At 32.5% G+C, this 23,633-nt stretch overlaps 1 protein-coding gene across 2 annotated transcripts in view; it reads left to right on the top strand.

The window, feature by feature from the left end:
- The window catches only part of LOC133181045 (serine/threonine-protein kinase 36-like), a 47,785-nt gene that overhangs the window by 6,483 nt on the left and 17,669 nt on the right, over positions 1 to 23,633 (top strand). The window contains exons 2-28 of one of the 2 annotated variants that reach the window (XM_061315573.1): positions 3,661 to 3,748; positions 3,871 to 4,011; positions 4,475 to 4,732; positions 4,917 to 4,984; positions 5,069 to 5,295; positions 5,719 to 5,879; positions 6,028 to 6,192; positions 6,856 to 6,876; positions 7,409 to 7,564; positions 7,748 to 7,968; positions 8,161 to 8,260; positions 8,574 to 8,671; positions 10,516 to 10,621; positions 10,949 to 11,099; positions 11,484 to 11,614; positions 12,059 to 12,166; positions 12,566 to 12,664; positions 12,824 to 12,918; positions 13,033 to 13,096; positions 13,236 to 13,346; positions 14,509 to 14,583; positions 14,721 to 15,052; positions 15,245 to 15,358; positions 16,803 to 16,962; positions 17,153 to 17,294; positions 17,584 to 17,707; positions 20,879 to 20,939. In XM_061315573.1, the coding sequence (XP_061171557.1) occupies positions 3,665 to 3,748; positions 3,871 to 4,011; positions 4,475 to 4,732; positions 4,917 to 4,984; positions 5,069 to 5,295; positions 5,719 to 5,879; positions 6,028 to 6,192; positions 6,856 to 6,876; positions 7,409 to 7,564; positions 7,748 to 7,968; positions 8,161 to 8,260; positions 8,574 to 8,671; positions 10,516 to 10,621; positions 10,949 to 11,099; positions 11,484 to 11,614; positions 12,059 to 12,166; positions 12,566 to 12,664; positions 12,824 to 12,918; positions 13,033 to 13,096; positions 13,236 to 13,346; positions 14,509 to 14,583; positions 14,721 to 15,052; positions 15,245 to 15,358; positions 16,803 to 16,962; positions 17,153 to 17,294; positions 17,584 to 17,707; positions 20,879 to 20,939 (3,573 nt within the window). In that variant the 5' untranslated portion in view covers positions 3,661 to 3,664. Of the gene's footprint in view, positions 1 to 3,660; positions 3,749 to 3,870; positions 4,012 to 4,474; positions 4,733 to 4,916; positions 4,985 to 5,068; positions 5,296 to 5,718; positions 5,880 to 6,027; positions 6,193 to 6,855; positions 6,877 to 7,408; positions 7,565 to 7,747; positions 7,969 to 8,160; positions 8,261 to 8,573; positions 8,672 to 10,515; positions 10,622 to 10,948; positions 11,100 to 11,483; positions 11,615 to 12,058; positions 12,167 to 12,565; positions 12,665 to 12,823; positions 12,919 to 13,032; positions 13,097 to 13,235; positions 13,347 to 14,508; positions 14,584 to 14,720; positions 15,053 to 15,244; positions 15,359 to 16,802; positions 16,963 to 17,152; positions 17,295 to 17,583; positions 17,737 to 20,878; positions 20,940 to 23,633 lie in introns of those variants that run through there. The other variant, XM_061315572.1, reaches the window with a different exon arrangement.

The following is a 23,633-nucleotide window of genomic DNA, read 5'->3' as shown; positions in this document are numbered from 1 at the left end:
TATATGATGAAATAATAAATTTAGTACATGACAAAATAATTCACAAAATCAGATCAATTCTGTACAGGAAATTTTCTCTTCTTACCTCTGGGTGCTTTAGAACAAGTGCTACAGATAAATTTTTTTCGACTCATGTCACTATCTAACACTCCGACACAAAATTGATGTAGCCATCTTTTACATGTACCTTCACACTGAATCCAAGATATTGGAGATGTTTCGGTAGACTCAATAATTCTACAATCATTTTCAAAATCACATGGACATGGTACCATTTGCTTACTGGTAAAAACAAAATATTGCAAATGCATACCACCACATATCATCAAACAATCATCAGACAGTTTACAAACTGAATGACCAGCTGACCTAAAAGACTGGTCAAACTGAATATGTTCACATGAAAATGTTTCTATATTTAATACTGAAACAGAATATCTGCCTTGAAGATTATTTTCATCCACCCCTCCAACAACAAATATGTATGGGCCAATCACTCCTGTTGAATGATATGAAAAACCAACAGCAGGGGAATTGGCAAATACTAGAATTTCTGTATGAAAATGCCTATTAGAATCCATCCTCAAAAGAAGTACATTTGATAATGGTATTCTTCGAAGAACACTTTCAGTTTTTGTAACACCACCAATATATACAATAGACTTCATACCTCTGATATACATAACAGTGGCAGTGTGATATGCTCTTGGCTCAGATCCTGATACAGAGAGTTTTGTCCAAATGAGACTTTCAAAATCAAACATATAAAAACTGTCATCATTGGTAACATTTGTAAACAAAGATGAACCAACACATGCATATCTGTGTGGAAAACAAACTCCACCATGTAAAATGACACTAGAATCAAAAAAGTGAGTAAGTGTATGTCCACACCTACCTGAGGGAATTTCACCTCCTAATTTTCTTAAAGAAATGCCACCTGGTGGCTGTACAATTTCAACCACACCTTTCTTGTCATTTAATTTGACAATATATAATTCATTTGACATAGAAAAACATGACAAATTGAGACCACCCCAAACAAATAGACAACTCTGAGGTGAAATATAAAAACCAGCACTTGACTGCAAGTGTGGAAACTGAGCACCTGAAAGCTTAATTTCATATATATAATCAATATTGACATCATTTTCATCAACAACAAAGGATACTTTGTACAATTTGTTAGACATGCTCCAAGTGCTCTCTTGTCCTCGTCTGGAACCACCAAAATATAAATAAGTATAACTATTAATAGGTAACGAAACATGTCCTTCTGGTGGGAAATAATCTATGTCATCAGATGCTGCACTTTTCCTTGTAATTTTTCTCAACGGATTTGCAGAATGGGATTTAAAAGGCAAAGCACGGAATTGTTTGTAAATACTCATCATGCACAGTTAATGTATAAAATATAAAAGATGAACAAAAGCTCTCCAGAACAGAATAAATAAACAGGAAAAAGAACAGATTTAGCTACCTAGGGGCCCATCACCAAGAATATACATGCATAAATACTGTAATAAGAGAATATGTACTTATACATATATTTGAAATTGAATTGTGTTTTATTAATTTACTGAGGATTAATTTAAATAAAAATGTAAATAAAGACTTTATAATGAGAAATGCAACTTACCTACATGTAGGTTGATTTCATATAATTTTATACAGCTGTTTATAATTATAAAGAAGAAATGGCACTGCACTATTTTCTACAAGAAAATATAGTAAAATCCAATGATATGTATCAGTAAAAATTCATCAACATTTAATCTACATCGATGCATTTTTATTTTTTAATATTAATCTGTCATGTTTTTTTTAATTCATTTATTATTCTTATTCATTATTCCATGCATAATATATGACACTGCACTGGATATTGATATGCGCTTCATGTAAATTGTGCGCATAGAAAACCATCGCGGCGGCAATGATCCACATTCAAGTGCCTTTCTTACTAATTATCATACAATCTTCTTTAAAAATATACTTTCATGGACACTTTTTAAAAAAATAATCGACAAAATATAACCTACCTTGTACACAGGAACGTGCAAAAATAAAAAGCGCGTCTATCAAGACGATAAATTGAGGCTTCCTTTGTAAACCGGAAATGTGAGAATTATCGTTCTTGTAACCGGAAATATTGTAACGGTTATTGCCCTTAGACAGGAGTTATCGTTCTTAGCAGGAGACACCTTATATAGCGGAAGTTTGATAGTGCGTTTTTGATACTTGTTGAAACACATTATATGCTAGTATGTTGTCCCTGATTCTATAGGGGGTTACTCTCTGTGTGTAAAAATATTTATTAAAAAATAAGATAATTTAAGAAACAAGACAAAATATTCTAGACCACAAAAATATATTGATGTTATGTCAGTAGAATTATGATTCTTGAAAGATAAATTGTACACCCCTTCCTCATCAGCCTTGGCATTAACTGTGAATACTCTAATCTAGGATGACTTTTCCAAAACAACAAATTTTCAACAACAACAACACCAAAAATAAATAAATAAATAAATAAAAATAAAAAAAATAAAAAAAAATGATGATAATAATTCAAATATTGACTATATGACCATTGAGGCAAGCAATGTTGTATTCATTGAAGTAGATATTTATTAAATAATTTAATACAGTAAAACATGCTAATAGCTAAGTGCCAGGGACAATTCATTTTGATTTATTATAAATGTAATTCTTATATATATCCATGCAGTATTAAAAACTGAGGTACATAACATGTTTTAAGTTAAATCACTGTAAGTGTGAATTCATTATAAATATGTTTGCTCCAACCATGTTTTACTTTGTGGCGATCCGCCAGGGTCAATCACTGGTGGCCAGATAGCTCAGTTCGTAGAGTACATGACTAGTGATTCTGGGGGCTCGGGTTCAAATCCTGGTTTGGTCTGTCACATTTTCTCCCTTCCTGTTACAACTATAAACACAACTAATTATATATTCCATTATAATGTACATTACATTGAGAGGTTAAAGATTGAATGCACATACCACCATTATAATGCACATTACATTTGAAGGTTAAAGATTGAATTCACCCAGTCTACTTTGTGACATAACATCATGTCATTGTCAACCCAAAGTAATAACTGCGGAATTAATTTGAAAGTATTTGCTAAAAGGGCATGTGGGCATAAAAGTTAAATTATATGTCTTTATCTTCAAACAGTTCAAATCTTTTTTGCATATAATAAAGAGAGTCCCATACAACAGATAAAATAAGTTTTAAAATTGAATATTCGGAGGTTTACATACAAAGAAAGTAAAATTATAGGTATGCCATGCTGAAATTGAAATTTCTTACTAACCATATTGTAGTGACTTGATGACTACAGATACATGTATTGAATAGATTGACGATGATGTTACAAAGTCAAAAAAACCTTTGAATACTTGATGTAATTTCTGAAATTGTGGCTCAGTGATTATATTGATTTTTTTCTTCTTTCTTTTATTTTTTTCAAAGTATTTTGTTTATTAATTTTTTTTTATTGTTTTTTTATTGAATTGTTTTTTAAATTATTTGTTTTAAAGTAATGGTTGAACAGGTTAGAATATCATTCATGAAAAAAATTTGGTTGTTTTTCTTTAACATTTATGTGTTAATTTAAAATTTCATTGCAGAATTATGGAGAATTATCATGTATTGGAAATCATTGGTGAAGGGTCCTTTGGAAAGGTGTACAGGGGGCGGAAAAAGTATTCCTCACAGGTAAGTTCGATTAATCAATGCAAATGATTTTATTCCGTGGCAAGCAGACTGGAATGGCATATTGCATATAAAATTTCTTGTAACTTACCGGGTAGTTTTTAGTAGTTAATTTATTTCTACAGGTTGTTGCATTGAAGTTTATTCCAAAAGTTGGAAAACCAGAAAAAGAACTAAGAAATCTCAGAAGGGAAATAGACATTATGAGGAATTTGCACCATGACAACATTATTGAAATGTTGGATAGTTTTGAAACTGGGAAAGAGGTAAATATGAAGAACATAAGGCTCTGTTGAGAAAGAAACTAAAACTGATAAAATCACTTAAAGTGTTTTCTATATGAAATGTTCATCTTTACTAATGACTTATCTTAAAATTTCCCCTTATAAAGGTACATCTAATTTACTTAAACTTCATTTTTGTAAAGGATTTGTTATATCCCTCCTTTTAATATTTTAGTGGTTTGATCTCCCTATGCATATTTATGATATTGTAATTTTATTAAAAGTACAAATTGTTTTTAAAAGCACATTATGAATTCAAATCTGCTGAACTTACATTTTGGCATAATTACTGTGTAAAAATATGTTTATTTTATGCACAATTTTGTTGATTTGACAAAAGAAGTCACTTTGAAATTCAAACACTTAATTTACTTATGAATAACATGTAATTATATAAAGAAACATAACTCTATTTATTAAAATCATATTTTTTGGCCCATATTAGGTTGTTGTGGTGACTGATTACGCAGAGGGTGAATTATTCCAAATTCTGGAGGATGACGGTAGTCTTCCAGAAGAACAGGTCCAGCTGATCGCGTGTCAGCTGGTATCTGCTCTGTACTACTTACACTCTCACAGAATCCTACACAGAGACATGAAACCACAGAACATTCTCCTCGGGAAGTCTGGCATTGTCAAACTCTGTGATTTCGGGTTTGCCAGAGCTATGAGTTTTAACACTCTCGTACTTACCTCCATCAAGGTACACACTTTCAATATTTTAAGTTCATAATTCATAATTCTGAAAATGTAAAAAAGACTTTTTCATGGCAAACATGTAATTACACGTAAATGATATCTTTATTGAAATTTCTTGTAAAGTTTTTTGTTATTGCAATCATCACCATGTTAAACAGCTATTACAATGTAAAATGGTTGTCTTACAGGGTACACCTTTATACATGTCTCCAGAATTAGTTGAAGAAAAACCATATGATCACACTGCAGATTTATGGTAAAAGAAAAAAAAAGTAAATACATTCAGCCCTGTTTTTTCACTTAATAACAGAAAGATTCATACAGTTATTGTGTTGTTTAGGGCCCTTGGCTGTATACTGTATGAGCTTTTCACTGGAACCCCTCCCTTCTACACCAACAGTATTTTCCAACTGGTCAGCCTGATCATCAAGGATCCGGTCAAGTGGCCTAAGAATATGAGTTCTGTGTTCAAAGACTTTCTCCAGGGTCTTCTGACAAAGAATCCACGATCTCGACTGGCCTGGCCTGATCTTCTACATCATCCATTTGTAGTAGATGGTGTCAATGGTAGGAACAAGTGTTCAATGAACCCTGAAAAAAAAAAAACGGTGTAAAAGAATTTGGCATACTGTGTTGAGTAAAGCACACTTACAGCAAAGTGCCAGGAATGAACAATTTTGATTTTTTCATAAATTTAATTGTTTTATCTGATAAGCTCATACATACACATTGTTTTAAAACTACAGGGTATGAAAATTACTTCACTATTAGTCTGAATTCATTATAAGCATGTTCACTGTACCCATGTTTTACTGTACTATTATTCTGTACTATTATTCCATGGCAATGCAGCCAAATAATTTGATTGTGCATACATATTGTATGAAACAGAGCAAATCTTTTTAGGTGTATAAGTATATGAGAATAATACCATGACCTCTTAAGAAAAACAAATCAGGTTTTACTCTCATTCTCGATTATACATTGCAGTGAGAGAAGAGGACACTAACTTACAGAGCCCCTTTACACAACCTTTGACTGCCTCCATGGTGATTCTTAAAGAAAAGCAATCCAAAGAAAAAGCCCATCCTCCAGGTACCTCTAAAATCCTGGCAAAGGCTCGCAAGAAAGCCATGGAAGAGGAGAAAGGGGTTCGTAATCCTTAGTTTATTTTATCAAATTAATGAATAATATCCCTCCGCTGTTTATTTTAAAGCAGATCTTTTTATAATTCTTAATTCTAAGAGTATATTGATAGAGATGAAGTTTCAAGAACATTTTATTTTTTGGGGTTTTCAGAAAGACAAAGAGGATGCACCAAGTGCAGAAAAAGGAACCACAAGCAAAGAAGCTTGGGGTCCCAGCAAAAAGAATGAGGTCAAATTGGACATCAAACAGCAACAGAAAGAGGTGGAGGCTAATCAGCAGGGCGGTGAGCCCTGGGATGATACAGGGCTTAGCAAGGTACCCTCTCTGACACCAGGATCAGTGTTTTATATGTTTATTTTGTCCATTTGTTTTGTACTTTAGTTTGATATTTTTTTTTGTTATTTTGTTAAATAGAGTGATGTATAAGATTTTAAGTTAATGCTGAATGTGTTTAGTATTTAGATTATATATATAGATTATTTTTGCATTATACTTGATTTTTCAACTAACATTAATAGCCACTACTATTATCATACCGATTTTCTGGAATGGATTTTGTTCAAATGGAAATTTTTGCTCCAATTTTTTTTTTTTTTGCTAAAGTCACCCTTGTCATTATTTAAATGTGGGCTAATAAAAGCCAGACAATGGTTAAAAAAAAACTCCACAGGATTATGGCAAATTTGAAACAGGAGGTAACCAATTGTTTATATGTTTGGATGAAAATGACACAAGGCAAAAATTTCCCAGTCAGAAGTAACCATGTCTTTTCTCAGGTATAAAAATTGAAACATTTATAAAATTATATAATACATGTATGTATTATAAGTCATGTATTCTAAACTTGAGTGGTCCAAACCAGTGCTGTAGAGAAAGGGGAGTGTCTCCAGAGAATTGGTCTGTTTTTGTTGTGATTTTTACCAATTTTAACATTGTGTGACCTTTAACCTTGTGTTTTTGTTTTATTCCTAATTTCAGATGACAGAAATGAGAGAGGAGGTGAGTTTTTTTTTTTTTTTAAATCAAGATTTAGTTTTTTCACCAATTTTAAACCCTGGATCCCTTTCATCTTCAGTCATTTTTTAAAACACTATTTTCAAAAGAGATATACAACATGTATATGTATCATCACATCTTTAATTTTCATATTCTTTACATTTGATAAAAATTAATTGGTAATAGCTTTATACCAAATACTAATTTTGAAAAATATTCAATGTATTATGGTACTATTTTCATTCAAGGTTATTTAATCATAATTTTTTTGAAGGATTATCAGATTTTCTAATCTTAATATGAAGTTGCTTTACAAGATCAATAAATTTAAAATTCCACTGTGATATTTCATAATTTAACAAGGGCAATTTAAACTTTGAGTCAAGATAAAATTGTGCCAAGGAGTGAACTAAATACACTGTATTTTTTTAAAAAAATTTTTTGCACATCAATATGAATTTGGCAGATTGTTTTTATACAGATTTCTCTATTTAGATAAGATAGTTTTGATAAAATATCTTTTCTTTCTCCACAGAATGTAAGCCCCACACCTCGACCTGACAGAATAAGTAAGGATTATGAGAAGGAGTACCCTAGCATTGAGATCGAGGGGCGGCGGACAGTTAGGAAGAGTTCTAGTAAAGAGAAGAGAAATAAATCTCATGTTGATAATGTCAAGCTAGAAACAGAAGTAAGAAATTTCAGCTTAAGTACTGAAGTATTTAAATGAGATACTCAATTGTGAACAACTTAAAATTGTTAAATGAAAATGCTAAATGAAAAATGTTCTTGAGTGGTTCAAGTACAATTTAAGGGAGACAACTTGTATTAGATTTGGTTTGAATTACATATTGAGAACAATGAATATTTACAGGAAGTGGACAGTGATGATGAATGGCAGGGACTGATTGAACAGACAGACCAGGAGGGGGATCCAGATGTGGCCCTAAAACTTCTACAGGATGTCAAGTTCCAAAACAAACTTAAAACCAGGATCCAGACCAGCTCTGCTCAGGTGTTGGATGGAATGCTGGAGGGGGCAGCAAGGTTAAAAACTGTTCTCCGGGTCATCACTAACCTTGTCACATTAAAATGGTAAGAAGGACACTTAAATTGTAACCATTATATCATTCATTAATATAGATCACATAGTCTAGAGTATAGGCTATCTTCTAAGAATTGAATTTCTCTATTGTATGAAAACTAAAAATACCCTTTAAAAGGAAATAAAACTTATAGATAATGGATAAAGAAGCATAATTTGTATAATTGTGTTCTTATGTTTAGTGAAATAAAATGGATTCTGGACTTTGTGAAAGCACTCTCTTTACCCAAGCATCCACTAAATATGATAGCTGAGATTCTAGACAAGAATAAAGTGAAGCAGGTATGCATTTCATAAAAACATGATGGTTGAAAAAATTAGCTTGGCTTCATTGAATTTCATTGGAAGATTTTTAAATATTATCAAAATAGTAATATTAATGACTTTTCTATGTGAAAAAGATAAAAATTGTGCAAGTTTTGGGGACGGCTTTAAATAAATGTTTAAGATGTAAACATGTCCACTTGATGTAATTTTTTTTTGTAAAAGAAGAAAATTGGACGTCCATTGATTATTGATGAGAAACTGTAATATTGAAATGAAGGTGTGGAAAATTTTGATGATTATTATCTAGCTATTGTTGGATTGATTTCAGCAACCCTGGTGTCAGCAGATTCTGATTGATCTTGTCATTACTCTCAATGCTTACTTTGCCAGTGAAATCAGCTGGAATGATGACATAGATAAAGATATGTAAGTACATTAAAAAAACTCCTTATATCAAAACATTTATAAGTCCAAGACATGCTATCTCTTGAAAGCATGCAAATGTTGTAAATTTCAAAAGATTTAAAGAAGGAGAAGTGTTTCTCTGATTTTTTTATGCCCCGCCATGAATATGGCCGGGGCATATGGTATTTGTCCCGTCCATCTTCTGTCCTTCCATTTGTCCTTCGTCACACTTTGCGTTTAGCTCTGTTCAAAGCTTAGTTTCAAAGAAACTATCCAAGATATTTTTATCAAACTTCATATGCTGATAGATATTGATGAGAGCTATTCAACTGCATCAACGTTTATTGACCTTGACCTTTCTTTTGACCTTGACCTCACTTTTCTTAAATAAGTGTTTAGCTCAGTTTTAAAGATACCATTCAAGATAGTGTTATCAAACTTCATATGCTGATACATACTGATGAGAGCTATTCAACTGCATCAACATTTTTTGACCTTGACCTTTCTTGACCTCACTTTTCTTAAATTAGTGTCAAACTTCATATGCTGATACATACTAATGAGAGCTATTCAACTGCATCAGTATTTTTTGACCTTGACTTTTCCTTTGACCTTGACCTCACTTTTCTTAGATTAGTGTTTAGCTCAGTTTTAAAGAAACAATTCATGATATTTTTAACAAACTTCATATGCTAATACATACTGAAGTAACCTTTTCAACTGCATCAACAATTTTTGACCATGACTTTCCTTTGACCTTGACCTCACTTTTCTTAAATTAGTGTCAAACTAAATATGCTGATACATACTGATGTAAGCTTTTCAACTGCATCAATATTTTTTGATCTTGACCTTTCCTTTGACCTTAACCTCACTTTTCTCAATTTGTGTTTAACTCAATTTTAAAGAAACCATTCATAATATTTTTATCAAATTTCATATGCTAATACATACTGATGTAACCCAGGGTTTTTTTAAGGGGTCGTAGGGGACCTGTAATAGGCCCCATTCCCAATGGTAAAAAGTGTGTGTTTTTCCCAATTTCATTGAAGAAAATTCCCAAAAGACAATTCGAAACATGACATTAATGTTATTCTAAATATAATAGAAAAAAAATTAAACTTAAATTAAATAAAACTTCAGAACAGCAAACAATTAAGTGAAGCTGATTTTCAGTAAAGATTTATTGAATGTAAATTAGTCAATAAATGCTTTGCAAATCAAAAAATGGCTCCTATTTGAATTTATCTCGAAAAATGTGAATTATGATATTTTTCCCAATTTTAACTTAATGACGCTATTTTTTCCCAAATGGAAAGGCCCAGATCCTTGATTTTAAGACCTAAAAAAAACCCTGTATCCTTTTCAACTGCATCAACATTTTATGACCTTGACCCATCCTTTGACCTTAACTTCATTTATTTTAAATTAGTGTTTAGCTCAGTTTTAGATAAACCATTCAAAATATTTTTATCAAACTTAATATGCTGGTAAGTATTTATGAGAATAATATGCTGATAAGTATTTATGAGAACTATTCAACTGCATCAAAAATGTTTGACCTTGAACTTTTCTGGGATCTTGACCTCACTTTTCTTAAATTTGCATTTTGCTTAATTTTAAAGAAACCATTTAAGATATATTTATGTGAGCTTATGCACTTATACATAATTTGGTGAGAATTTATCATCTATATCCAACTTTTTAGATTTCAATTTCAATTTTAAAGAAACTATTCAAGATATTCTCATCAAATTTCATACACTAATACACATTTTCATGTTGCATTACTAATATACCCTTGGCGGGCCATTCATGTCCTATGGACATATTTCTAGTTCTTGATTTATGTACATTATTTGTAGTGTGAAGGAGTATTATGATGCTATGGTGCAGTTTATGTCCTTGGTGCCACAGCTGTTGTTTCAACCAAAGGATGAAGATCTAAGATTACGAGAACAAGCTGTACTGGTATGTTTATTGCTATCAGTGGATCAGTGCTTCCTGATCTGCAGAAATTCAACAAATTTGTAATGTATTCAGATTTTTTTCAGTATTTCACAAACTCATTTCCTTAAAAACAAAATTTCTTGTGATCACATTTAAAATTAATTAGAATATATGAATTTTAAATAGAAATTACTTTTCCTGTTACATATACTCTGTAATGATGCATGCTTATTATCAGATTATGTTGACTCTACATGTACCCTTCTCTGCATACTTGGTGTACATGTTGTTTGATATCAATTTATGGAATATGAAGGTTATCCACATGTATAATTTTCCATTTTTCAGTGTGCAATGTACACGTGTGAAGCCATGGAGAGAAACAAGCTCCAGCTAGCTAACCAATACTTCACTCACCTGGCCACCAAACAGACAAACACACTGGATTGTATCCTCAACTGTACCATGGGAGATCCTAATGTCCTCAAAACACTCACTGGTACCTGAACTTTTTAATTAGGAAAATGCAATCATTGAACAAGTACTTGAATATGTACATTTACATGAAATTTGATAGTTGGGAAAATATCACCATTATGAGTGCACTACATACTGTCCCCCCCCCCCCCCTTTTCATGCTTGTACATGAACATTCTGGCACTGTTCTTCTAGCTGTTGATCTGCTGCATAAAATTGATTAGTAATATAGATATTGTATTTTCTCATAGTAGTATACTCTTGCCCAACAGTTTAGTATTCTTTCTTTTGACTTGACAGGATTTATTTTGTGTTTCCAGAGCTAACCTAGGGTAATTGAAAGGTTGTAGCAGCACTATTAATTTTACATACATTGTAAATGGATTTTTCTGTACCTGTTTTGTAGATCTAGCTGAGGGTAATGGGGAGGTAGCAGCAGACAGAATGGAGGCTTTGATACAGTTAGCTGTTACTACAATTGCGGCCATGGTCAATCTGCCTCTGTCTGTGGATGAGGCCGCTGATGGCAGGAGAAAGGTATTAACTGTGGAATAGATGTATTGCACTAGAAATATAGAATTAGTTGTACTAAATTATATCCCAGAATATATATGTATGTGAGTAGAATTTTAAAATAAAAAAAAACCTCAAAAGCTTTAATTTTGTTAAAAAGTACAAACATTGTTTTCCAGTTTTTCTTTAAAGTTTATTAAGATTAATGCCTTTAAGAACATGTGAGGTCACATTCTGAATTCAATTTCAAATGGATGAAAATTATCTCAGATTTCTCAAGGCTGTACTATGAAAGGTAGCTCAAGGCTGTACTATGAAAGGTAGCTCAAGCCTGTACTATGAAAGGTAGTGAGACCTCATATAACAAAGTAAAAGCAACTGCCACTCTAGGTGAATGTTGTTGTTCAGTGGCCTCTTCTTTCTTAAATTAGATTGACAGAGTTTAAATGAGTTTACTATATTTTACAGATTGCCCTGTATGTTGGAGACAAACTGGCTCATCATGGCTCGGAACAACTTGCAGATGAGTTCATCATATTACTGAGACATCCAGCTCACTGCTCAAATGTTCTTAAGGTAAACAAATTTTAAATGTGAGGGTTGTTTGAAAAGTTCATGGACAATTTTTTTTACCCGTTGTCCTTTATTTTTCAACAACAAACGACATAGACAAGTAGTAAACATTTTCCTTGTAAGTGAGTCATATTACTTCTTTATTAAATAACATACAGTTGATATTGTTTCCAAAGAAATCAAACTTTTGGGACATGGGTTCAATTCCAATATGTAGATTACATCCATAAAGTTGACAAATGAATATATATCATAAAATTTACAAACCTCATAATCAACGAGACACATGTAGTAACTGATAATGTTTGGGCAAATGCATCATTTTGATCTACTGTGTAAACTCAAGTCTTTATTGTTATACAGAGGGTCATTCACAGGACGCTAACTCTCTCTTTACTCCAGGTTGTATATGCATGCTGCCAGGTGTCCCAGACTTTCAGTGCATATATCTCCAACTCTACTAAACATATGGAGTCCTTGCTCGGCATACTCATGGGAAAGGTAACACAAGTCTGCCATATTACATCAAAACAAAGAATTCCTTCAGCATAACATTCAATCTATTCAAGCAGATATTGATTAAAGTTTTTTCATGTTAATATACTAATCTTTTGTGTGTTATATCATGAACAAAATGTCTTTTTTACATTATTTCTGTAGGTGGAGATACAAGACATGGAGATTAATTCCGTGATAGAGACTGTGATTCATGTGTTCAGTACCATCATAATACAGCTACAGACCTTGTCACCAGCGTGAGTCTTATTTAAACTATCAGTGTAGAGATGTAAGAATATTACTGTAAGAATTGGGACTTTAAAATGATTCTATATTTTCTGTATTTACATGTGAAATACACTGTTTTGTAGACTCTCTGATGCAGCTGGACTAATGATTTCTATTTTTCTGGAGTCTACCATTGCCAGTCACACAGTATGTATCTGTGTTTGAACAATTTGTCTTCATTTAGCTACTTGAGGATAAATAATTACGTCAGGACAGTATGTGGTAGGAACAGTTTTTTAAATTCATTATACAAATTTGTACATCAGTTTTTATCACTTACTGACAGGCAGCGGCAGCCTTGTTGTTCAGTCAGATGATCTATTGTGGAATGACTGTGGAGGTTCAACCAGAGGAGATGTTACAGGCCTGTCTGGCTGTGTTCACTGATCTACAACAGGTGAGAGATCTACAACAGGTCTGTCTGGTTGTGTTCACTGATCTACAACAGGTGAGAGATCATTACAGGTCTGTCTGGTTGTGTCCACTGATCTACAACAGGTGAGAGATCAATACAGACCTGTCTGGCTGTGTTCACTGATCTACAACAGGTGAGAGATCATTACAGGCCTGTCTGGCTGTGTTCACTGATATACAACAGGTGAGAGATCATTACAGGTCTGTCTGGCTGTGTTCACTGATCTACAACAGGTGAGAGATCATTAAAGGCTTGTCTGGCTGTGTTCACTGATGTACAACAGGTGAGAAATCATTACAGGCCTGTCTGGCTGTGTTCACTGATCTACAACAAGTGAGAGATCATTACAGGCTTGTCTGGCTGTGTTCACTGATCTACAACAGGTGAGAGATCATTACAGGTCTGTCTGGCTGTGTTCACTGATCTACAACAGGTGAGAGATCATTACAGGCCTGTCTGGCTGTGTTCACTTTCAACAACAGGTGAGAGATCATTAAAGGCTTGTCTGGCTGTGTTCACTGATCTACAACAGGTGAGAGATCGTTACAGGCCTGTCTGGCTGTGTTCACTGATCTACAACAGGTGAGAGATCATTACTGGTCTGTCTGGCTGTGTTCACTATCTACAACAGGTGAGAGATCATTACAGGCCTGTCTTGCTGTGTTCACTGATCTACAACAGGTGAGAGATCATTACAAAGCAATGATTTGGATCAGTAATTGGTACATGCTGACAAATATGCATTGGTAAGGTAACTTGTAAATTGTACTGTGGACTAGTACAGTGCAAGTGCAATTTCTTGATAAAATACAGTTTTCATAGAACTTTAATTATAATTATTTATGTAATTAACTTTTTGTTGTCACATACTACAAACACCTGTAATTTTGAAAGATTATCAGTATTTATCAACAGTCATAAATATGGAACGTACAAGTAAATTATTGCATGTTTATTTGTGTCATATGTACCATACATTGAACAATATTAAGTATTATTGATGCCATATTCCAGTTCTAAAGAAAACATTAATAAATTTAAAAAAAAAACAAACATTGAATTGATATTTTCTTCAGTTTACATGTCTCCTTCTGTAATATGAATATTCCTACTGTTATTGAAGGGAAACAACTCTTATTTTCAGATCTGTGTAAGATGTCCATTTGATTATGGGGTGTTGGATGGACTCTTGTTGCTTCTTTGTGAAATGTTGGCCCAGGTAATCAGTCATCTTGCTTATTTTGTAAAATTATGAATTTCAATTGATTCTTATATTTAATCTTTAAACATAAGACAAAATGTCATGACAGAGTACAGGATAAGTTGATTTCAAAAATTAGAATATATTCTTTTTAGTCGGAAGGCCCAGTTGCCCAGCTCTACATAGAAACAGGAATCTGGGGAACCCTGTGGCACAGGGTGGCCCAGGCTCTACAGGTCACAAACCCTGACACAGATGCCCCTATACATGATATTGAGATGGAGTGTGAGGAACAACAGGGATTCCATGCCCCTGATTGGACCCTCGTTTCCCCTCAGGGCCTCATGGCTGTTTTACAGTTAGCAGTAACTGTTTTCACCAAGGAAACTAACCAGTGTATTCCTAACTTGGCTGTACCTGACAGTATCATACTTCTGACTATTGTACATCTTATGCATAAAGAATTCCTGAGTTGTATGTACAAGGGGTAAGTTGCAAAATCAAACGTGAAGAAAGTCTAAATATGAAATAATAAGGAAAATAAGAGACTCTGACTATATTGGAGTTCTATAGTACATTTGTATGCTATTATGAGGAAAAATATCTTCACTAATTTTGATAGACTGACAATTTTTGAGATTTTTTTGTATACTTTACCATTATGTTTCCTTGCTTACAGGTTCAGTAGTGACGGTCCCCAGTTAACTGTAGATATGATCCTAGAGGTCACTCAGCTTTGTTGTTTTCCTTTTGCTGTTGACATTGCTGAAGATCTACTACTTGAAGTTCAACAGTAAGAATGGAGACAGGCTAATGTCTCAGCATTTTATCATAATAATTATTAAATTTTGAATTTTGCCGTACATATCAGATCAGCATCAAATTTATTAAGGGATTTGTATTACATGTAAATCATTTCGTAGGAGGTTGTGTTTTTAGGTCACCTGAGTCACTCAGGTGACCTATTGCTATCTGTTTTCGTCTGTCATCGTGCGGGTGTGCATTGTGCGTAAACTTTTCACATTTTCAACTTCTTCTCAAGAACCACTGGGCCAATTTCAACCAAACTTGCCACAAAGTATCCTTGGGTAATGGTGATTCAAGTTTGTTCAAATGAAGGGCCAAGCCTTTTTCCATGGGGAGATAATTAAGAATTAGTGAAAAATTAATGGCATCTTTTAAAAATTTTCTTCTCAAGAACCACTGGGCCAAGAAAGATAAAACTTGTATTGAAAAATCATTGGATAGTGTAGATTCAATTTTGTTCAAATCATGACCCCTGGGGTTAGGGTGGGGCCACAATGGACGATCAAAGTTTTAAATAGGAATACATAGGAAAAATATTTAAAAATCTTCTTCTCCAGAACCACTGGGCCAAGAAAGATGAAACTTGTGTGCAAACATCCTCAGGTAGTTTAGATTCAAATTTGTTCAAATCATGACCCCTGGGATAGGGCGGGGCCATAATGAATGATCAAAATTTACAAGGGAATACATTGGAAAAATCTCCTCCTCCAGAAGTACTGGGCCAAGAAAGATGAAACTTAAGTGGAAACATCTTCAGGTAGTGTAGATTCAAGTTTGTTTAAACATGATCCCCGGGGGTAGGGTGGGGCCACAATGGACAATGAAAATTTTGCATTGGAATACGCAGGAAAAATCTTTAAAAAATTCTTTTCTCAAAAACAGCAAAGCCATGATTGGTTATATTTACAAGGAAGCATCCTCAGATATAGTATAGATTCAAGTTTGTTCAAATGATGACTCTGGGGATAGAGTGGGGCCACAATGGAAGATCAAAGATTTACACATGAATACATATGAAAAATCTTTAACATTCTTCTTCTCAAGAATAGCAAAGTCATGATTTGTCTTATTTATATGGAAGCATCTTTGGGTAATGTTAATTCAGATTTGTTCAAATCTTGACCCCCTGTGGTAGGGAGGGGCACAACAGGTGACCAAAGTTTTAGTTAGGAATATATAGGAAAGATCATTTAAAAATCTTCTCAAAAACAACAAATCCATGATAAGTCATTTTAATATAATTTAATTTTGGTTGTAATGTGTCATTTGATTGGATAAAAAATTAATTTATATATTATAACCTGGGTTTTTGCAGCTTTCAATTTATACTCTATGGATCCTCTATGGATTGTTGTTTTATACTCAGGTGACCGGTAAGGCCCTTGGGCCTTTTGTTAATCACTTTTAATCTCTTAATTTCTCCATTCCAGATGTCTATATGAGACTTCTGTACTGCCTCGTATTTTCTATGCCTGCACTAAGTACCTTCAGCTTGATCAGCTGGAGACTCCCATAGGCCTGCTGGCTAGGCTGGTACTAGGGAACCAGATGTTTGTAGAACAGTTTGCTCACGCTGTGCAAGATTTTAAGGTTTGTTCATAAGCATGACAGTTATTTTATCCATAATCCTGATTTCAGAACCCAAAATTGAAATCCTTGTCTCATAAAGAAATTTCCTATGAATGTTTTTAGGCACATTTCAATTGATATACCTCTACATTTATCCTTTTCATTCCAGAATTTATTTTTTAATCACTGAAACATGAACCATACTTTCCAGGCTATACAATTTCTGTCTAACTGTGTCCAGTTGAGCAGTCCTCTGTCAGTTATATGTGATGTTATTTCCATGTGTGGACATCTTATCCGACTAGAACCAGAAAACCTCACCATAGTTAAAAGTGTGTTCCTGGGAATGAAAGGTAATACTTCAGGTGGACTAAATCTATCAGTACTTGTCTAAGCATTATATTCAATTATCATTTAAATACCATTTTCACACTTGTTTCTTCTAAAGATGACCTTTACAGTTTTTGATCTTCCAAATTAACTTATTTTTTGAAAGAAATAAATGCACCAGAGCTGTAATATATGAAATGGAATGATCTTTCTTAATATACACGTATTTAGAATTCTCCACATTATACACGTATATGGTAAAGTAATTCCTTGAGAGAATTTTTTATAATACTGACATATTACTAATTATAGGAGACTTTGAGCCCTTACACATCATGCTTACCCATCATTCTGCTGCTGTGAGGTCCAGGATCTGTAGCCTGATAGGGAACCTCCTCAAACACAACAACTATTTCTACTCAACCCTCAAACAAAAGTAAGTCTATATCACTATATCTACACATTATGATTACCCATCATTCTGCTGCTGTGAGGTCCAGGATCTGTAGCCTGATAGGGAACCTCCTCAAACACAACAACTATTTCTACTCAACCCTCAAACAAAAGTAAGTCTATATCACTATATCTACACATTATGATGACCCATCTTTTTAATACCTACTAGCCCAGTGGGACAGTGAAAGTTATCGATTGACCAGTAAAATTTTAAGTTGATAGCCCAAGTGACCAGTGAAAAAAAAAATTATTTCTAGCCCTGAATGGCCTCTTAAATATCTGCAAATAATATTTTAATTATAAAATACATTTTTTGTTCTAAAAATATTATGTGATCCGCCTCTCGCTGCATACAAACTGCGTCAAGTTTTACGAAATGACATCACATCAACATGTGCATTGTGATAAGTGATTCTTTTGTTTATTCCTTGCTATGTGGGATTTAACTAACTACAAGACAGTATGTTATTGTAAGTTTTAATGTAGTTTAATTCTCTTGTACAGTTATAAATTGCAAATCATTTCATTTTGTTGCATTTTAAAGAATTGTTAGATTTGTTGATGCCATAGTTAACATTTCCTGTATAAATTAAGCCCCGCCTCCTCTTTGTATCCTTAAATGTGCTGCATTCTAAAGTAAACTTGATTCACTTTATTATACATGTTTAAGGAACAAAAGTTATCCCCCCTCCCTTTGACTCCCTCTCCTAAAAAATGAATGATAATGAAAAAAATACTTGAATGATAATGAAAAAAATACTAACTAGATTATGAATCATTCAATTTAAAATCCTTTTTGTCTATAATTAGAGGACTAGAAAATTTGATCCATTAGGCTCCTTATGTAGCATAAATTGAAGTTTGTTTAGATAATAGTCTCCAGTGTTTGGGAGCACAGTAGGGAAGTTTCCCATTCATCTAATTATGAATTTAATATTGATAGTATGAAATTTGTTGGTAGTTAATATATGACGTATAAAATAAAAACAGATATAAGTATCTTGATAAACATGATAAATTCTACTTCTTATTTTTATTCCCGTATACGCTGATAAAATGCAGGTAGATCCCAGTAAACCCTTGACTGAATGTAGACTATAATTGCTATCAAAACATATTTCAAACTTATTATTCTTATATACCTAATTATTAAACGTGTTTCACTTATCCAACACTGCTTTTCTGCGAAAAATCCATCTTTTCCGTGACTTATCATACTACTATTCCACAATTTAATTTTTTGCTTTTCCCCGACTTATTTTAACATGTACCTTTTCCGTTATTCAGGTATAACCCATCGCCCCTGCTTACCACAACAGTTCCTTTTATATCGATTGTAATTGTGGCTTTACATATTTTAGCTATGCTGCATCAGTAAGACACATTGCGTTCCTTAAAACATTGACCTTTCTATAGGTAAATCCATCATACATTTGTTACCACAATTTGTTTTTGTGTGAACAATTTCAAAAATGTCCAGAACCTGTCTACGACCTGAATAAAAAGTGAAATTCATTCAATTTTTATCCCACTGTGAGTTACATGTAGTACTCACTATGAAATAGAATTCTATTTGGGAAATAAATAGGTACCCTGTGGTAAAAATAAGTAGGGATGCCATGTTTGTTAAATTAAGATCAAGATCTAGTAAATGAAAGATTTCTGAAATTTGATTTTGAGAAAAAAATTTCTGTAATTGTCCTTTATAACTATAGCTTGGTAATTTAAGGTGTATTAATGGGGCATAATTTTAAGGTAAACTCAACGAAAAACATATTTAAAACTGCAATTTTCAATAAAAATGCAGAAAATCAAGTAAAAATATTGGATTTTTTCCCCCCATATACTGTGGAATCATTTTAGTTTGTTGGGGTCAATATTTGTGGGCTAGCAAATTATTATTAGTTCATGGGGATGTTATTTTGTGGGTAACTCGTATATACAGAAGATTCAATGAATAAATACCTGGTATGTTGACAAAATAATTGTTTGTGGGGATGTAAATTTGTGGATAAGGGTGGCCCACAAATTCCACCAACATTGGTTCTCCACGACTATTGATGATTCCACAGTATCAGACAGAGAAAGTGGATTCAGATTGCCTATGTCTTTCAGAAAATGGACTTCTTCTTTAAAATGAGGTTAAATTTAACACAGGAATAAGGGTTACTTTTGGCATGAATTCAAATTGAATTCCATGAAAATGCTTAATTTTCTACTTAATTATATTATAGCTGTAAAGTACAGGAAATGTTATTTTACGTCAATTACAATGTCATAATTAATCTAGCTAGCACAAAAAAGTCTTAACTCATTTACTACTATATATTTTGACCTTAATTCAAGGTTTTTTGGGTTTTAGATGGGTGTTCATAATTTACACAGTTTCATACATTTAGAAATTCTTCATTTACCTACAGTTAATATTAGTTATTAAATACTTGTATTCAAGTACATGTATCTCTAATGTTGATTCAAAGAGCTAGAGCTAGGAATAGCCAAAATTCATGACCCAAGAGCTTGGTTGGACACATGCATACATGTGTATTAGGATCAAGAGTTTGTTTCCATGTTATTATGTAGAAGAAATGTCTTGAAAAATCTCTCACAAATTTTCATTAAAAATATGGACTTGTCTTTTTACTCTCAGAAGTTTGTTCATTATTGTATTAAAATGTACTTCAGTCTAAAGAAAATTTTAAAAACATTAATGTATTTTTTAACCACTCATGTATTTGTTACATAGAAGTGTTATTTACTTGGGTGGACTGACATGTACTCTTGAGCTAACTTGTGACAAAATGATTAACAGCTTACGGTTGTTTTCTTAGTCCGAAATATCGAACGTTTTCTAAGTGTTTTTCATGATTTTGATATTTTACGTGCCAGGAAAACGTCAGAACCAGTGCCATATTATGAAAAGTGGAAATTCCGGTGTAAATACTTTTTTTAGAAACAATTTAAAAAAACTTTTTCAGAAAATATTTTACTGGACAGCCCAATCAAAGCAGAATTTAAGAAATGGTAGACAGTCTTGCTCACACAGACATTAAAAAAGTTTGAGTCATATTGTGACTGAGGTCCATGGGCCTTTGGTTAAGACTTAAGAGTGAAAAATAGATTCATAGTAAACTGTATGATTTTTTTATAGGGAAAAAATATTTAATGCATTGACCAAGTGTTTAAAAGATGAAGATCCCAATGTGAGAAAGGTAAGAAAATTCAAACCCTAAACCCGTCAGAGTCAGTTATTATTAGCTTTACTGGACAAAAAAGTAAAAGAACTTATGACTTATGTGTGGTAAAGGATCTGTTGTCTAACCTTTCAATCTACAGTCAAAAATGTGTTATCCCACACCTGTGCAATCTGTTTCACTTTTATTTTTATTCCTAGTTAAGTAATTTCTATGATCTTTACACTGTATAATCTGACACCCTGTCTATTATAGTTACTTGATTAAAATGTTACATGTATGGACATCAAGATAATTTATTTGGTGTATTAGATTCTAATTGTATTAATGACCATTAATAGTGCTTCTACATTGGTATATAATTAAAAAAATCTCTTAATTCAAAATATTACTTGGTCTAAAATATGTGTCATCTGAGAAAAAAAAATACCTATTGAAGTTGTAGAATACAATTAGAAATGTCACTTTCTATTGAAGTCTTACTATATAGGCAAAAGAAAAAAATATATACCTGGTAATCTTCAATTTCTTGCATAAGGTCAAACTTCACACATTGATCAATTTTATTTTTATATTGAATATTTTTCAAGTAGAAAAAGAAAATTGAGTTATTCCCCTTTTCACAAATAACTAATGAAATCCATGAAGTGTCTATTATGTATACAGTATATTTCTTGTTACAACATTTTATCAATAAACATTTTAATATAAAAGTTTTGAGTAATATTATTTGAAGTATATTAAGTATGAAATGATGAGACAAGGATTTTCCACTGCACCATGTAGAGCGAATTTCGACCCCATTCCCAATTGCAAAAACCCTCCCTTTTCCCCCCAAAAATGAAGTTTTATGGTCAGAGCTGAAAATCAATGGAATAACAAAAGTTAAGGAAAGCCTTGTTCTGTTGATGACTGAGAACATGTTTATTTATCTTTTTTCTGACTGAAAGTTCTGAATAATTGAATAAGAGCTCAAATTTATTCAACATCAATGTTTATTTCTTGAAAATTGTCTTGGTATATAATTTCCCAAATAGTGATAAAATGTTGTTAAATTTCCAATTCCAAGGGTCCAGGCCCCATTCCCAAAATGTAGTGGAAAATCCGTGTGAGACCTAGCTGTCTGCCACATTTAATTTTGAAAGGAGATGTGTGAACAAGGCGTGCAGAATGCCCATAGCTTCGGATATAAAAAAAAATCATACTCAGTTTGTGAATTAAGTATTTATAATCCTCATTATTAAAATTTATGAAATTATGATAAAAAAATCTTTTTTAAGAAAATTTTCTCTGCAAAAATTATTCTGTTATTAAAAAATATGTGGTATTAGTGGGGTTCGAACCCTGGCAATAAAAACCCTGAGTATCGATCATTTTCTTTTGAGACAAACATGCTAACCACTATGCTACACAACTCTTGATGAATATTGGCATTTAAATCATGTTTGTGATATGATCCTTGACTAAATGTACTTCGAGTATTTCTCAGAAAGATGTGAATATTGTGTCATAAAAGTGAACTTTAAAGGTATAGTGAGTCTTTGCTCCATGTTTCTATTAACCAAATATGTAATACATATTTTTATGCAGACTTTGAGGATAAACTTTCAAAAAATTGGAGCGAAGACCCACTAATTTCGAAAAATTGTGTTATAGTATGAGAAAATGATCCTTTTTGCCCTCTTCAGTGTGTGTATGCTATTTCATAGACAAATGATTTCAATTTTTATAAGATTTTTGCAAATTGTGGAGATTTTATATAAAGGATACCGGTACTTTACACAGGTAAAATTGCAATGTATGTTAAACATGTGTTGAACATAAGTTTTACATGTTTTGAAACATACGTTAAACATGAAAAACGAACAACATATACTTAACATACGTTTGAAAACATATTTAAAATGTATGTTTAACATACGTTGCAATTCTACCTGTGTAATATTAGATCAAAAAAAAAAAAAATGTTGTTATAATTAAGGTTTCATTTTTCACCTTCATGTTTGTTGCACTGTAGGCATTTCACTGGCATTGTTTGCCCATCTTCTTTTTGCCTGAGAAACATACTTGTTTGTCCAATATTTGTCTGTTGTATATCCTTTCAATGAATTGTACAGCTTAAAAATTCATTTATTCCTCCATATATTTAAGCTGCCATCTCAAAATATTAGGGTGTCATGATATACCAGTTTGTGATGATAGGCTTTGCTTAAAGTCAGTTACCTGTACAGCAATCTGGAATACAGTTCTTTTTTATACAGTTTAAAAATAAGAATTCACACCATTTTAACTGTTTTACAAAATGTTTTATTTTTTGAGAAATAGAATTTTGAGTAATTTATATTAATTTTCATGCAGATTGTGATTGTATATTGAAATTTACATTTATTTCCAACAAAATTACAATGATAACTTTTGAGAAATTATTTTTTATAACTTTTTTTAATAAAACAATTGAAAATGATATGTACATCAATATGTTCAATACATAAAATGATACACAGAGAGTCAAAATATTGTCTCATGTATAATGATATGGGTTTTTTTTTTATACTCATCTCTACAAAATATTACTAACCATGTGTTCCTAACACATATTTAGCTCACCTCAGTGAAGCTTATGTAATATACTACCAGCTTCCATGTCAGTGTTAGAGTCCCAGGTTAAAGTTTCTGGAGCAGATTTCTTTTCAAGTACTTCTATGCCCTATA

Source organism: Saccostrea echinata, unplaced genomic scaffold (assembly GCF_033153115.1).
Source record: "Saccostrea echinata isolate AGI-Se365-2 ecotype Australia unplaced genomic scaffold, CSIRO_AGI_Sech_v1 ptg000008l, whole genome shotgun sequence".
Classification (NCBI taxonomy): Eukaryota; Metazoa; Mollusca; class Bivalvia; order Ostreida; family Ostreidae; genus Saccostrea; species Saccostrea echinata.
This window is presented reverse-complemented; position numbering and strand designations above follow the sequence as displayed.